Source organism: Arctopsyche grandis, chromosome 9 (genome assembly GCF_051622035.1).
Source record: "Arctopsyche grandis isolate Sample6627 chromosome 9, ASM5162203v2, whole genome shotgun sequence".
Classification (NCBI taxonomy): Eukaryota; Metazoa; Arthropoda; class Insecta; order Trichoptera; family Hydropsychidae; genus Arctopsyche; species Arctopsyche grandis.
Window position 1 is genome coordinate 20,368,734 of NC_135363.1, and position 16,766 is coordinate 20,385,499.

Below are 16,766 nucleotides of genomic sequence, written 5' to 3' on the forward strand. Positions count from 1 at the left end.
TAACTGCTCTATTCATTTTATTCCGTGTTTATAACAAACATATTATATTTCAAGTATTATATTCTAAAATTACAATTTGTGGTCTGTTTATACAATTCTCAACCGCTGAACAAATTAATCTTAATCGTTCATATAAACAGTTTTATTGCTGTTTTAAAAACGCAAACTCATTCTCGCTTATAAATGCTAATGAGAGATTATTGGAGATTAATAAACGGTTATAAATAAATGAACAACTCGATATTCTACAAACTAAAAACTATATACAGTGGTGCCGAAATTATGAAAAACATCAAATTATTAATCACATAAAATGGGATGTGTAGTGATGTGATAGTCAGAAAAACGAAACAAATTTTAATAACTATCTGAAATATAATTACCATAACACGAAAATATACTTTGGCTTTAAAGATTCTCATACGCCTCTAACACTTCTCTTTTTAAAGATAGTGTTGACAAAATTTACACATTCAAAATGTACAATATTAACTACATATTACTTACAAAACTTTATAGTTACAAAATATTTACATATGTATGGAAAAAATACAAAAAAATAATGTGTCAACTTTGTAAAAATACTGAATAACTAAATATATATCTTATGTAATAAATGGAACTTATTTTCATCAAAGTTAAAGCAAATTATTTATATTTTGCCAAACACATTTCTGCAGTATTAGCCACAATAAATCAATAATAACGTAACTGCATACCTTGTTGTAAAAATTAAAACTAAAACTATTGCAATATAAAACATCTACTACACTATCTCAACAGCTTAGAATAATTTAGTTTCAAAATGAATAATCAAACTTTGTTTAAGGAACATCGGAAAAATATACAATGGCTTAATGGCAACAGTAAGATCAACATGAACAATATTATTTTCAGCTTGATGATGAGATATAGAATGAATATTTCGCTATATTTCCAACATTGTTTTCATCGAGGACAGTCCACCCATCATTATAATTTATCTAAAAAATAAGTCATAATTGAGCCAAACTAAATATCATAATAATAAAAAATATTTCATGTCAAAAATGAAACTTCAAAAATGTGTATGAAACTCACAATAATTTAATATTCTGTATATATTAACTAGACTTCTGCTATTGTTCATCCAGCACATGTATAACGTATTGCGGGCGTTTGAATTAAGCAGTAGAGATCTGGAAGAAATATATATGTATAATATGGTGGTGAGAATATTTTAAAACATTTACATTTCACATATTTTACATGTAACAAACCTTTCAACGACAAAACAGCTAGTCAGTGTGGGCTGATGCATTCCATTCTGGATCATTCGGATCCTCTTCTGGAGGTACAGAGCAAGAATCACCGTCACTATCAGACGGCAGTTCTAAAATTAAATTTTCTCCCACTTCAACTATAGAACTATCACGAATAGAATTATAAGTATGACCACTATTACTCTCACTATCCGAACCGTTATTACACACAACACTAGAACGTTGATCGTGAGTTTCACTTTCAGCAGTTGACAACGGATGATTATCAGGCATTATTAATAACATTTTTGAATATGTCTCATCACTCAAAGGAAATACGTGTGGAGAATACGGTGGTATAAACTGAAAGTAAAAAAAAAAGAGATATATTAAAAAATTCCCAACTCAATTTTCTCAATGAAAATTATAGAATAGAATTACCTCGATCTCTTCCGTTTGAAGAGTAGATCGTCTTTTGTTGCTGATGGCTGCACATGTCACTTGAGTTGAGTTACAAGTTATAAGCGTTGAGTTTTCTGATATCAAAGGCGGAACAGACTGTATGATTTGAGATGTCGTAATAGGAGTAAGATTTATAGTACAAGGAATTAAACTAAATGAACTCAACGAAGGTGTGGTGGGTGTAGTGGGAATTGGATTCGAAACACCACATTCACTGTGCATTGATGTTTCATCAACCTGCAGAAAAAAATATTTTTTTTTCACTTCACAATTTACATATTATATTTAAAATGTTAAATTATAGAATTAGAATATTCTACACATTTTTTTTAAATGTAATTACAATTGTTGCTGGTGTATGAGGCGGTGTTTCAGATGGTGTAAGAGGAGGATTGCTTCCAGTACCACTTCGGTGAGATTTTCTAGAACTCTTTCTCTTTTGGAGATATTTTCCTTTTTCAAGTGCTTCACAACGATCATGCCTCATAATGATTGTTGCTTCTGATATATCTTCAAACTAAAAAAATAAATATTAAAACTAATTTATAAATTACTCGATCTATTAAATTAAATATATTCAGGGAATAATGATGTGTAACTGGATAGTGGGGTAGCTCTACTGTTTACTAGAAAACAAAAAAAAAAAAATAATACTGACATCACTGTCCTTTTCATCTGATACTATTGGAAGATTCTTTTTGATTATTCCATTATTTGGTGTCGGAGCGTCTTCACCCAACAATCTCCACCTAAAATATTTTTATATTATGTAGAATTGAATTACATAAATCTTGGTCTAACATTTTAAGTTTTAAGCATTTTATGCACCACACATAAAATTAAATATTTGTACGAAATTTTTCATAATAATCAAATTCAAATAAAAATTGGTGCTAAATTCTTCATTTAATAATATTGATATCCAATCTTTCTATGCAGTGTGTGCGACCATTAAGATTGTGAGAAATTAATAAATGAATTCACTCACTTAGGTGTTATTATTTCTTTGTACTGTAATATTTCTAGTTTCGTACTGGCAGCAATACTATGTGGAATTACAATGTTGTCTATATCGTATGATGAATTCAGTCTCGTTCTATCTGTTCTTTCTCTTGGTCTATGTCTGGAAAATAAAGTTAAAGTTTAAAAATCAATAACTGACCACATTAAAAATTGACATGAAATTTTTCATACAAATCATTTGATTGATTACCTATGATATTCTGAAGGTGAAGGTATTGGGCTGTTACTACCACTAGGGTGAGGACCATGATCAAGTGAAGCACCATCTCTATCATCTCTACTTCCATCAGCAAACAATGTGCGTCTTCTTGCTTGGATCATTTTTGCTAATTCTACAGAAGCTTCATTTGGACGACGTTTTGACTCTGGATTAAAACAAGACAAAAAAATTAGTATACTTTTCAACACAGACATATTCGATTAAGTGCCTGTTTATAATATTGACAGGGAAATTAAATCATTAATTTTACTAACTACTACGTTTCTTCTTTTTAGAATGAGATTTAATAGGCATAATGGGCAGTTTGTTAGATGGTTGAGGTAATTTATTTAAAGTAGTATTTCCTTTGAGAGATTTTAAAGCATTACGAGGGCTTCTTTGCTGCCATTGGGGATCTCTCATTATAGCCGAATATTGTATGCTCGCAGATACACCTAAAATCAATATTAAAAGGGGAACATTATGCATTTGGAATATTGGATTTAGTTCACACAATGAAAAATCAATAAGTTAAAACATTGTACAATAGTTGTGCTCTTTTTGTGCCAATCATTTTTAAAATATCAACAGATAAAACATAATTTATTAAATTATTAAAATGTCACCGATTTTGAACAGACCAAAAAAATGTTCACTGCAAACAATGTTTTTTATAGAATTAAAGATCAATTACTTAATAAGAAGTTATTCCAATAAGTTATTGAAATAACTTGCTGTATAAATTAAAATACCACCAAGAATAATTAGACAAATACAGTTTTGAATTGCTAAAATTACAAAAAAAAAAGAAGCTTGCAATAGTTATATACCCAAATTTACAAAACATTATATGTTCCAATTAATTACACCACCATATTAAATTATCTAAATCATTAAAAGATTCTTCTCAATACTATATAATCACAGAAAATAATTAAATAATTTCCATAAATAATTATTAATTAATACAGTAAAATCTTAAACATTGAGTAAATAAAAAATTCATGAAAATATGTTTACTCTATTGACAAACAATCTTTGCACTGACTGTTTTGAAAGTCATTTTATGAATTGTACATTGTTTTATGGGTGAAAAAAATTACAAAACCAGTCAAAGCAAATATTATTTATTTATAAAACTATAATTTCAAAATTAAACAGATATTTCATAAAAAATACATAATATAAAAAAAATACTTTCTATAAGAGATTCTAGAATATATTCAATTCGATTTGCATGATAAAGTCGCTATTAATCTTCTGATGCATATGCAAGTTGTAATGAAAAAAAAAACAGCAGCGAGAAAAACAAAACACACCAAGATTATAATAGTATACATAAACTAACGGTAACAAAATGTCCTTAAAAATAATTTTCATTAAAATTGTGGCTTTATCAAGTTAATAAAAAAACCTATAAAACTCCATTGAGATAATAAGAAAAAATTGTACAAAGTCTTTGTATCAACAAAAAAAAGATTCTAAAATGATAATCATACATTTTATAAGGCACTTAATTTAATGTCTCTAAAATATCGCTAAGTATTCACAGGAATACGAAATGAAGTGGATAATTGAGACATCTGACTATTTGAATAGTTGCAGTAATTTATTTGTACGTTGTGTATTTCTTTCCAATACACAATTCAAAAAAAAATTTACTTCTATTTATTATAAAACTCTAGTTATTTACTTATATGATTAAAAGTTGAATACGTTTTTCACATTTATTGCACATTTAAAAGAGCACAACACTACACTGTTAATTGTCTATCAAACTGGATGGCACTTATGAACAAGTAATCATAGTAAATTTAGCTTCTGAACCTTTTTCAGAAGACAGAACTGGATGGAATGCTGGATCCACAAGTGCAAGACGCTCCTGTTTCGTGAGAGTAGAGGATGCAGGTAACGGATGCATTGGTAGAGCTCTCCCAGTACAAACCGCACACCCACTTAAAGGCCACTGACATATACATCTGAAAAACAAAACAACCAAATGAAGACACAGCTCAAATATAAATAAATCATATGTAATTCAACCGAAGTTTATAAGGACACTGAAATGGAAATTTGTATTATTTTAGTTTAATAGAAATAAGTGTTACTAATACCTCAATATAAATTCAATACTGATAAAAATTGAAATCATTCATAGGATTAATTTAAGATAATTACTACACACTAATTTTAATAAAAATAAATCGTAAATCATTATACAAATTAAACGAATAATACATACCATATCAAGAGATCTATTGAATTAAAAAAAAAATTGGCAATATCAATTTCATAGACCTTAAGTATTGCACAAAGCACCATTATTTATGAATAAAAATTTACAAAAGTAAATAAAGATAGAAAGAATAGGTATCTTAGTATTTCTGTACATTTTGGCTTATTATTTATGAGTTTAAAAACATTAATGCAATCACAGATGGGCTTATTGATTTTTAGTTCAACAAAACTTTGAAATCGATACTAAAGTTGGTACTGTAATTTTATTTTTATACAATGAATAATTTTATATATATGAAAAACGTATACATATGTATAAAAATATTTAATAATGTTTTAGGTATCAAAAATTCAAACAAAGAATTAATTTCAATTTAAAATGCATGTCAAAATTAATGAACAAATTCAATTAACTACATAAATACAACAATTTCCACACAAAAATAAGAACATTAAAGAGATGTATACCTAATATTTGAAGGTTTTGCAGCTTTTTCAGCTGCAGTGTGCAAATTGTGCATTTGCAACAACTTTCTTTTTCTAAAGACTAGCCGATTCAAAGGTCGAGCGCGAGCACATGACTCCAAATCGCCATCGTCGGCTGTGGTTTGTCCGGGCAGACGCCCGACATAACCGCTGGGTTCGCACAACAACGACGTTCCTTTCGCCATGCGTATCCGCCTATGCAAATCCGTATGCTGTCTGATCTTATATTCTAATTCTTGAATCTGTGCCTGGAGCCACGTCCACCGATAAGCCACCGAAGCTCGTTCATGTGACCACTTCCACAGCGTACGCTTCACTCTGAAACATGAAAACAAACAGCGATTAGTCAACTGCCAAAATAAGATTATACAAGACGCTAACATTACACTGACGATGCATAGACATAAATGGATAAACTTCCTTCCCATTAATAATCACACTGCGAAACCTTCGAATATCATTAAAACAATTCGAATACGTTCTCTCAATTTATGTATGTATTAAAATTTATTTAGATTCCGTATGATGTATATTGGTCAAGTGATGGTCAATCCGGAATGAAATAACAGAAAACGAAGGTTTATATCTTGGACAGATACATATAAATTGTCTAATTATTTGAAGTATTGAATTTAGGTTGTAAATTTGGAATACCAATTGATAAACATAGAATTTGACTTATTTTAAAAAACTTGATTCAAATTTGTACACCAACTGTATATCATTACCTGTAATTACGAATTTACCTGTATATATTGCGTCATTTATATAAATATTAAAAGTTAATAAATTCATTCTCTCACTCTTTTCTAAATAACCTATTTAAAAATAAACTTAATAATTACCAAAATGAGTTCTTCCTTTTTAGCTTATTTTTATTAAATTTATTTCCAGTAGTTTTTTTTTATTACATACCTCTTCTTAGCTTGTTTTATTTTCATTCTTGCTTTTATCTCATTTTATTTTACTTTTTTTTTGTTATCATTATTGAAAAACAACCCCTTAGTTCTATGGGCTATTCCACCTCGCCCAAGAGTTTTTTAAATAAATAAATATCCAATCTTATCGACCCCTAGATTAGCCTTAGAGCGATATATCGACTTTTCAAAATTACCTTTTCTTAAATTCCATGTTCGATTTTGTAAATTATTTCTAATTGGTTTAGCATTAATTTATTACTTCAGAATAAGTCTGTAATAATTTTTTTTCATAAAATATTTTACAAAAATGTTTTTGTGAATTTGCTTGTAACACATAAAAAACATATTTCCTAGAATATTTTTTGACGTACTTCTATTAAAAAATAAAAAGGTAGTAAAAGAGTTAAATTTAAACACGAATTCGTTTATGTATGGCTTTTTTGTCCGACATATATATGAAACTAAGTATGTATTAATTGCTCTAGCACTAATTTAATGAGCAATATTCAAACGTCCAGATACTACATTACTGAATTAAAAATAAACTTACAGAGCATTATGTACTTTCATATTTAGAAAAAATATATAAAAATTCAATAAATGAATTACGAAACTCTAAATGAAATGTATATTTAAATTCAATATGATGAAAATTGCAGTAATATGTATTACTAAATAAGCTTTTAATGATGAAATAAAACATTTTAGCTCATCCAGTAACTGGTTTAAAAATAAGGCAATTAAAAAACATTAAATTTAACGAAAAAAAAATCCAAAGGGGCTATTATTAGCGCCAAAACGAAAAAATCATAACAGACCCAAAGCTGAGCCGGCTTCGATCATTAGATTTTCCCGATGACTAAACCGACACAACAAAACGAGTCGATCGTTTAATTATATCACGAGCGTGCGTGTAGTATATATGTATATATATATACATATAACATTGCCGATAACGATTATGGAGCATTCGGCGCGAAACAGCTGATCGCGAGGTGACGTCATTCGCACACTCCACCGCTTCCAAAACATTCCAATAAACAATCGAGAGAACACACACCATTCAAACAGCAGGTACACAAACACACACACACACACACCCATTATGAAAATTTACATGCACATTTCGAAGTATGTATGCGCTAATATACGAGTGAAACGAACGGTCTCGAAAATAATACACGTCACGTCAGTATCGAATACCGTCGACTCATCAACACAATAAATACGTCGAATTCACGTTCAATACATACATCTTCAGCGTCCGGACATGTCAATCTTGAAGGTGTGTTATAAAAAAAAACCGAAAAATCGATAGTCTGAAATGCGTATTGTAGCATACGCAGCGTTCTTTTCCGGGTTATTCGATATATTAGTGACAGTGTGCTATACGGTAAGGTCGAAGGTTTCAAGTGAATTCAGTGAGAACTCGTACAAAAGAGTCGAGGCCAGAGCGCAAAACAATAAAAAAAAATTGTGCTGCGTTGCAGACACGAGACTTTCTCTGTAATTTTTTTAAATGTATGTATAGGCGTTCTTCTACTGTGTAAAATTGTAACATTATTCATTGAAAAAAAATGCGCCGCAGAAAACATACACTGAGCGAAAAAAACACGTTTTTGAGTTACCGGAGCGGAGACTAATAAATATTACTGAATTTGACCCACTGACTTTGAATATGACAGTGATTTTTTGTTAGATTGATCTCGTTTACGAGATATGAGCGTTAAATAAATGCGCAATTTTTAGTTTTTTGGCTTTTACAAGTCTCTAATTCAAAATTTAGTATTTCTGTGCTTAATATAAGCATTGGAATCAATAGTTTTTTGTATTGATTGTGATTTTTTAACTTATAATTATCTAACTAATTTAAGAATTGCACATTTTATAAATTTATTCCGGCCAGTATTTTGTGTCACCGCGTTTATATAGATTCTAAATTATCTCAATATTTTGTTTATCTAAAAGTGCTAATTCAAGCAATAAATGATTTTAAATTGAGTTAAAAAATGCTGTCGTTGATGCTGTGCGCGTGCAATTTGTAACGCATCATATCTTTAGCCAGCAGCATAGCTCGGACGTTAAGCTTCTGCTTACCGTCAAGAAGGTGCCGGGTTCTATCCCTGAATGAAAATGAATTTTTCAGAGTATGCTGTTGGTCAGACCTGGATTTGTGACTCCAGGTTGATCGTTTCCTATCAGAGTTTGCCAATTTTCTCTGATTTCATTGTTGAAACGGTTCCCGGGAAAAAATTGGCTAAAAATCCTTCCTACCTACTATGTCACAACTATTTGAAAAATTTGATTGATGTACAATAAAAATTTATGTACAATTCATAGATGTCTCGTTAATTTGCGAGTTTTTTTAGTGTCTCGCAATTCAACGACTTATAATAAAAATGCTGTATTTGTATTTGTAATTGGCCAGGAAGGCGCATTGGGATTTACCTGTAAGGCCTTCCTGGTATATATGTAAAAATAAAAAAATAAAATAAAATATGCAAATCTCAAAAACGAGAGCAAACCAACGAAAATCATTGTTGTGTTCGAATTCAGTGGGTCAAACTTTGATTAGTCTACGTTTCGGTATTTTTTGTTGTTATTGCTCAGTGTTATTATTAACTCTTATTAATCCCAAGCTATTTTGCGAGTTACATATATACGAAGAATCCAAAGATATTTTTTCGAAAAAAAAAAACAAAACACAATAAAATTCTTCTGGTTATCTCGAGATGTTCAATATGCAGTAAAGACAAAGCTTTAAATTTAACAAATTTCGCTGATAGTACATAATAAAAATATATAAAAGCGTCAACATGTGTTCGAAAACAGGGGCAAATAAATCGGCCCCGTGGGATTAAGAGTTCAATTTTTTCTAGGAAAAAAATTGTATTGTAAAATCAATTTGCAAATACATACTTTAAAACAATTGCAATGTATGAGTGAGAGCAAATTTACACATAATGGTCAGTTGTCAAGGTGAACGAACGTCACAAAAATGAATTCGCAATGTATGTACATATGTGCAAAACTTGAGTTTTGCACATACGGAATCCATCAAATCGAGAAACGAGTTCTATTCTCGCTAACAAACAAACGCAAGTTTACCTCAACCTTTTCAAATTAATAAGAAAATAACCGTATATTTACACAATCGTATAATATCATTTTTCTTCTACATACGAGAAGCGATTAAATCGGTTTACTTAATTTTGAATCATTAAAAAAATTAAGCGTAGGACCCGGAAACGCACACTCATACCATAATATAGATTTCGACAGAAGAAACTGATGTAATCGAATGGCAATAACCTACAAAAACATAAGTGACGCAATTGCAAGCAACGAACATAAACTTGACAGAAAGAAAATACGACCATAAAGCTTCAACGTATCCAAACAATGAATGAAATTCCACACTACGCATTACATAAATCGTGCCTTAAAACTTGATAGATGTAATGTAACCATACGGGCGAAATTCTTCATGGGTAGAACATTGCGCAACGCAACGTCAGATTTCACGCACAAAACAGTCAATAATGACAATAATTTCTTTATATTATAACAAAACGAAATAATAATAGAAAAAGGTTTAGAGCCACGTCCTATACGTAAACTACGTAAAATAAGTGGAAGAGAATGCGTAATTCACACGGGTAAGTGTAGTATGGGGCTTTCACAATATAGCCGTCTCTTTCTGTTGCGTGGTGTTTGCATCACTCTGTCCCTTTCGCGTTTATCAGTCGCGTTCACTCTCTCTTTGTTTCCTGCGTAGTGGAGAAAACCCCGGGAAAATTAGAAGAAAACTAGCATACACAAGCCCAATAGAATAGTTTCTATCGTTAATATTTCAAAATGTATTGATCAAGTGCTATAAATAAACACATTTACGTGGCTTTCGATGTGTAAATTCCCATGAATTTTTTACGTCTTTGGAAACGTGTTGGATTCAGAACTCAATCTAATCCACAGCACGAAAGTCTACTTTCATGATGCCCTTTAAAATCTGCTAGGACATTTTTTACGATTCGTACATCATGTCCGAATATATTCCGACACAAGTCTATTCAAGTTTACATACATATGCCGAGCAATGAATACACATATTGATAGTTTCGTTAACTGCGTATGGTTCGGTTTATGCTTTGCACAGTTCGAACCGCTCCTTTTGTTCCACGCGATTGCTCCAATAAAAATCTAGATAGCGCAATATTCGAATCCATATCAAAATTTGCCCCAACACTAACCGATTGTATGCACGTTTCGTGTGCGAGCGCTATCGACGTTCAAAACTAACATGGGGAATACCCACTCATTTGCTGTATGCAATAATAGACACACAATCCAAAGGGGGATGCAAGACACTTGATTAATGGAAAGACATAGATTAAAATATAGCAGCCCATTTTAAAAATAGCCTGCTCTAATTTTGGCCCTATTCCGACAAATAAGCACACGTCTAACTCAACGGACACATAAATGACCGAAGGAAATATTTAGAGCATGTCCCGAATTGCTGGAGTCAAAGCTACATATGTAGCTTGAGATGCGACTCCATCCCTGTTTAGAGCACAACAATTTGGAATTATTTTCATATACGATATCATGTCAAAAATATGGAAAGTACTTTTTCGTATATAAAATTTCTATAAAGTATAGCCTGTAAGCTTAATCATTAATTGTATGTGGTCTACATAAGCAACAATCCAGAACACGAAAAGTAACCTTAAAAACCTCATACTCAGACCCAAGGTTTGGAATAATTGCAATATACAGCAATATCTCCCCCCCCCCCCACACAAGCCTTGGGAAAACAATAATTCTGGAAATTTTATGGAGGGGGGGGGACTAATTTTAGTATATTGAAAATTCTATGCGTATTCTTTTTTTTGACACGTTAAATAATTATATCAGTGTTTTAACAGTGATGACGTATGATATGTATGAGAAACTTGGACATTGAACGCCAAGTTACTACACAAAGTCCAACGCACTCAAAGTACGAAACGCTGTATGCTTGGCACAACGAGGAAGGACAGGAAACGGAATACGTGGGTGATAAGAAAGACAAGGGTAGTCAGTGGATAGAGTGAAGACATTGAAATGGCAATGGGCGGACCACGTGGTTAAAAGTTTGGACGAAAGGTGAGTAAAATAAGTGCTAGAATGGTACCCAAGAGAATAGATTCGCTATTGAATTTTGATATATGTTGACATTTTTCATATTCAATGAAACACTCGGTGAGCAGTAAATCATTTTGGGCCGCAACAAATGTCACTTCATGCCGCAGGATGTGCATCACTGCAATAGTATATATTATTATTTTCGCTGACACAAATAGTCCCCTTATTTGCACGACCGAAGCATAAAATAAGATTCAAATCTGCAAATATAAACTTCCGATAAGTATAATAGTAAAACATCAGCATATGGCGTTTGCTTTGGCATGCATCACGTTCAATAACTAGAATCCACAAAGAGATCCTATGTATACTCTACAACGGAAACAGGCGGTAGAATTTCTCTAGTAACAGCGATGACTCAATAACACTACTCTCCAATGCCATTTTTTGCTACAGATATAAAAACCAAAGTTCAAACCAAATACTTAATGGTTCAGATCCGCCGACGTAAACAACAAACTGTGCACAACAAAAGCATGAATAATTGGGAATAAATCCGATACGAATTATACAACTACGTTCCACTTCCCCCCCAAATAAAAACACACAGCAATGACGTCAACGCTGCATCTATAAGGCTTTCTTATCCCAAAAGTGGCAACCCACGGCGACCTAATTTCGACGCAAGTTCAACGCCATAAGCTCCACAAATGTACGCAGTTGAGAGAGAGAGAGAGCTACACACGTGACCTCTCCCATCGTACATACATATGCAAAATGCACCCGGGCACCGAAGGGTTATTTACATATCGTGACGATAGTCATTTGAGCCCTTTGCAGAGCAATTCACCTGTAACGAACTGCATCCGGCGGGCAACAACCCCATCGACCGAACGAACGAACTTTGGACAATTATCCAGATGGATTTCACACCAGATTCCAACTTGGCAAATAAGGGGTCCTCTTACGCGACAGCTGATCGATTCTACGAAGGGGTGGTGAGTTGCGCAAGAGGTGCAACGCGCGTGCGCCGGACCACTATTGTGCGGGCACGGCCAATGATAAAAACACGAAACCAACCCTCTGTCGACGAAAAATGAAAATAAAACTGCTGGTAGTATTCAAAACGATGACAATGTGGTGGATTGCATATGTGTATTGTTTGCGAACGAGTTAAAAAGTCGGAATATGTAGGTACATACTTGCTAACTAGCGTGTAACATGCGAGTCAAACTTGCAAAAAAACAACCGTTATCTTTTATGCAAAATAAATTGAACTATTTTTTTTTTTGTCTTAAAATAAACATAAAAGTTACATTCTTATACAAATTTGTACGCACTAAATAATGGGAGATAGCATTCGAGACTAGACAACAATGATCAGTGCATTCAAACTGGTTAAATTTTTGTCCTGTTCCAATGGTAAGTTTTGATTAAAAAAAATGAAACGAGCAACAAGTGAAATTACCATGTTTGCTGTACTACAAAATAAGCGCTTAAACTGACAAAAATCAATATATGTAGTGTAATTAAATTCGTGACGTTCATAGCCTCAAGCGGTAACAAAGGTATATGAACTAATTTTTCAAAATTACTAACCTATTTATATAATCTTGAAGCTAATGCACATCAGATAGCACTTCCAAAAGGAAAAAAAAAACTCAACTGTGTCTAAAACAACAATGGGACGATATCTCTCCTCTCTCTAAAGAACACTGGGCGTTAAGAGCATACTTTCACGAAGAGACAACATGTCAACCGTCAAATGTCATTATTATTACATATTTTTACTTTATTTTTTTCTGTGTACATATATTTAATCACGGTGAAGCAATTGGATAACCATTAAAAGTCGCCATAGTATTAATTTTTTGTAAATATTTTTATTACTTGCGCAATTGATTAAAATTGACAAAATTTTCCACAGACTTAAATGAATTATATAGGAAAATATACCCACACAGAATCTAAAACCATACTTCAGTTCACGGCTGTTTGCAAAATGGAGAAAAACACGCGTTTTCTACTCGTTTACGCCAACTAAGATTTTTTTACCAGTGGAGTTCCGTGAAAAGCTATTCTTATCGCACAGCCTTATTTACGTGTGCGCGAGCAGGATATAAGGGGACTAGGTATGACGTTACCTAGTTCCCTTGTATCCTGTTCGCGCACACGTAACTAAGGCTGTGCGAAAAAAATCAGTACGATTTTAAAACACACATTCTGAACTGGACAATTGAAGTCCAGCAGTGGTTAGCGGACTTTTTTTTAGCACAGCAAGTCAAATGTTGACGTCGATCGCTTGCGGGGCGCAGAAAGAGTGGTACGTGATTATTTTTTAGGCTTCCCGGAAAGATGCACTAAATTGCACTGAATAGTAGCGCAGTTTCGAGAAGTCTTGATTTTCAAAGGCGCTCAAAAAGAACTTACGTAATAGAATTTTCACAAACAAAAAAAGGTTCGCACCCTCGTATAACATACAAATACCCCTTGACCCATTTATGTGTAATTCTATTGCTTTAATTTTCGTTGAGCGTCTTTGAAAGTTTGGATGGCTCGAGAGTGAAACTATCTCGAGTGCATTTTTACGGTCACCATTTTTAGATAGTTCACCAGTAAAAAAAAAATGCTAGCGTGCTTGAGCTATGCCAAGCCAAAACTCACACCCTGGAGTGTTTTCGATGGTGATCGATAGCAGAGTTTCCCATATACGAAGAAACCTGTCGAAATAATAAGATCGTACGAATTAACAATTACATGAGACGCGCCCATTCACAGTTGGAGTCTACCTAGGCATACAGTGCCGTACGCTTCTATGCGTCTGCCCCCACTGCAAATTCTACTGAAATGAACCACATACTGCCAGAAACACGCTCAGCTCCACAATGTCAACAACAAAGACACGACATTGCTTCACATTCTGGATGGCACAATGAAGCAAAGTTACACTGGGGACTGCAGCAACCTCCACAGCGGAACAATCGAAAGTTTGCATGGTCGGCCAGACGCTACGAGTACAACGAACCGACGAAGGGCAGTGCAAGTACACGCGTCACATAATACATGCAAAAATATAAAATCAGTACAGCATGCATGCATCGGAGAGATGATACGACCACAATCGACGAGCGATCTCCAGTGGACGTGCATGTCTTGGGACAGAGATACCCAACCGGTGGATCTCGGCAACGACGCTCGACCTTGGCCGCGTCCCGACCGCGAGCAAAAAACGCGCCAAACCACTCACTCAACTCAACTCAACTCAACTCACCGCACACACACACACAGCATCCATCCACAAAACGAGAGAGCCTGTCTAGCTAGCTGCTATACATGTTATAATCGTGTGCGCGGGGTCTCGTCTACGGCGAAACTTGCACTTGCAGATATATTCAACAGATATTGTGTTTGCATAGTGTTCCAAGATTTGATTCGACGGTCGAGCGTATCGGCTCGAAACGGTCACGGTACGATATTGATGTAATCAAAACTAATTGGCTAGGCGCTGGGCTAATCGAATTTTCGGTGTGTGTGTTTATATTGTATGTGAGTGATAAAGGTTTGCAGTCGCTGATGGCAACAGACGGCTTTGGAATCGGGGTGAAAATTTTAGCTCAACACTTGTGGAATAACTGAAGTAGGAAGAGTCTTCTAATGTCCTACTCTAAATCAATAGATATAGACGCATTTTACCAACCGATTGGTATGTTCAAAGCCCGTACGAAACTCGAATCAAAGCAGAGCATTTTGAAAGTAAATTTTGTGATAGGAGCAGTACTGGTCAGAAGATCAATAATACTAAGCAGATTTGGCATGCCGAAACTCGAGGCACGACTAGTACAAATACAAAATAGCTTGTACAAATATGATACCTCGTCGCGTCGCTCCAATGTGCATCACAGAAGAGTTCAAGCAAGATCTAATCAGCTGCTTAGCAACAAACTTGAAACATAGTTACGGCGCAGTCACGCAGAATCGTACGGCACGGCATGCCTACGTAGACTTCAGCTGTGCATGGGTGTGTCTTATGCTATTGTGAATTCGTACGATCCAATTGTTTCGGTGATATTTTACTCGTGCATTGACATGTTTGACAACGGTGATTCCCATATTTAAAGAAATGTGAGAGAAATCTGTCGAAATAATAAGATCGTAAGAATTAACAATTTACAGAAGGAATGCTCTTCCCAGCTGGAAGCCACGAGGACTAAAAAAAACGCCTTAGGGCGGAAAACACACCGAATCACACGGCACGGGCGCGTTCTTGACCTCCTGTGGTGACAAATATCTCATTGCAGGGATTTTTCTTCGATAAGTTTATCTTACGTCTCTTACGATTGTAATCACTGTCTAACCTATATCGATACAAGATTTTAGTCCTGGGTGCCATAGCTTAGATTATGCGTGCTATTGTTTTTTTTACATGTGCAAAACTAATTTAGAAAAACGTACCACTCTTTGCGTCTGCGCCTTTATTCTTAGGGCGAAAACACACTGAGTGGTACATGGTACAAGTTCTTTTAGATGCTTTTAAACATCCGAAAAAACGCAGCACCCCTAGCCCATATACACGGAACACAGTCCCAAAAATCACCCCCCTGGAGTGTTTCTGGCGATATTTTATCCTTGCTTGACGGTGAATCCCATATTTGAAGAAATGTAGGAGAAACTTGTCGGTTGCATATTGATATGCATACACTTGTGACCTCCCAAACATAAGCATTCTGCACGTGCAAGTACACCCGAATTCGGTTTGGGTAACACCCACTGTTTACGGTCACAGCGGGAAGTCAAGGACACGTGACGTCCCATACCGCTCAGTATATTTTCGCCCTCATAGTCAACGAACGGTTCAAAACGATAAAAGTCAGTAAGTAGCTCACTCTCACCAGCTTTATAGTTTTGAAACATCTGAACACGAGCCGGACGTACATTGAACTTTACACCGTGGACCAGCACAAAATGATCCGTGAGAATCATTTCTTACTTTAAAGCTGCTCAAAACTTAATCCTGGATAAGACCCGGAACAACATAACCAAAACCTAACTGTGCATACTACTAGTCTCATA

At 34.1% G+C, this 16,766-nt stretch overlaps 2 protein-coding genes across 3 annotated transcripts in view; one reads left to right on the forward strand and one right to left on the reverse strand.

The window, feature by feature from the left end:
- nsl1 (non-specific lethal 1) overlaps positions 1-16,766 on the reverse strand; it is a 23,881-nt gene continuing 7,115 nt past the window's right edge. The window contains exons 2-12 of the mRNA XM_077439056.1: positions 5,632-5,967; positions 4,753-4,904; positions 3,201-3,380; positions 2,917-3,091; positions 2,692-2,826; positions 2,362-2,452; positions 2,047-2,220; positions 1,683-1,940; positions 1,260-1,604; positions 1,081-1,178; positions 1-983 (exon numbers count right to left, since the gene is read on the reverse strand). Coding sequence (XP_077295182.1) covers positions 1,278-1,604; positions 1,683-1,940; positions 2,047-2,220; positions 2,362-2,452; positions 2,692-2,826; positions 2,917-3,091; positions 3,201-3,380; positions 4,753-4,904; positions 5,632-5,967 — 1,828 coding nt within the window. The 3' untranslated portion in view covers positions 1-983; positions 1,081-1,178; positions 1,260-1,277. The remainder of the gene's footprint in view (positions 984-1,080; positions 1,179-1,259; positions 1,605-1,682; positions 1,941-2,046; positions 2,221-2,361; positions 2,453-2,691; positions 2,827-2,916; positions 3,092-3,200; positions 3,381-4,752; positions 4,905-5,631; positions 5,968-16,766) is intronic.
- The window catches only part of LOC143917475 (uncharacterized), a 21,062-nt gene continuing 12,016 nt past the window's right edge, over positions 7,721-16,766 (forward strand). Inside the window, exon 1 of one of the 2 annotated variants that reach the window (XM_077439058.1) lies at positions 7,721-7,854. In XM_077439058.1, coding sequence (XP_077295184.1) covers positions 7,840-7,854 — 15 coding nt within the window. In that variant the 5' untranslated portion in view covers positions 7,721-7,839. Of the gene's footprint in view, positions 7,855-7,885; positions 8,091-16,766 lie in introns of those variants that run through there. The other variant, XM_077439060.1, reaches the window with a different exon arrangement.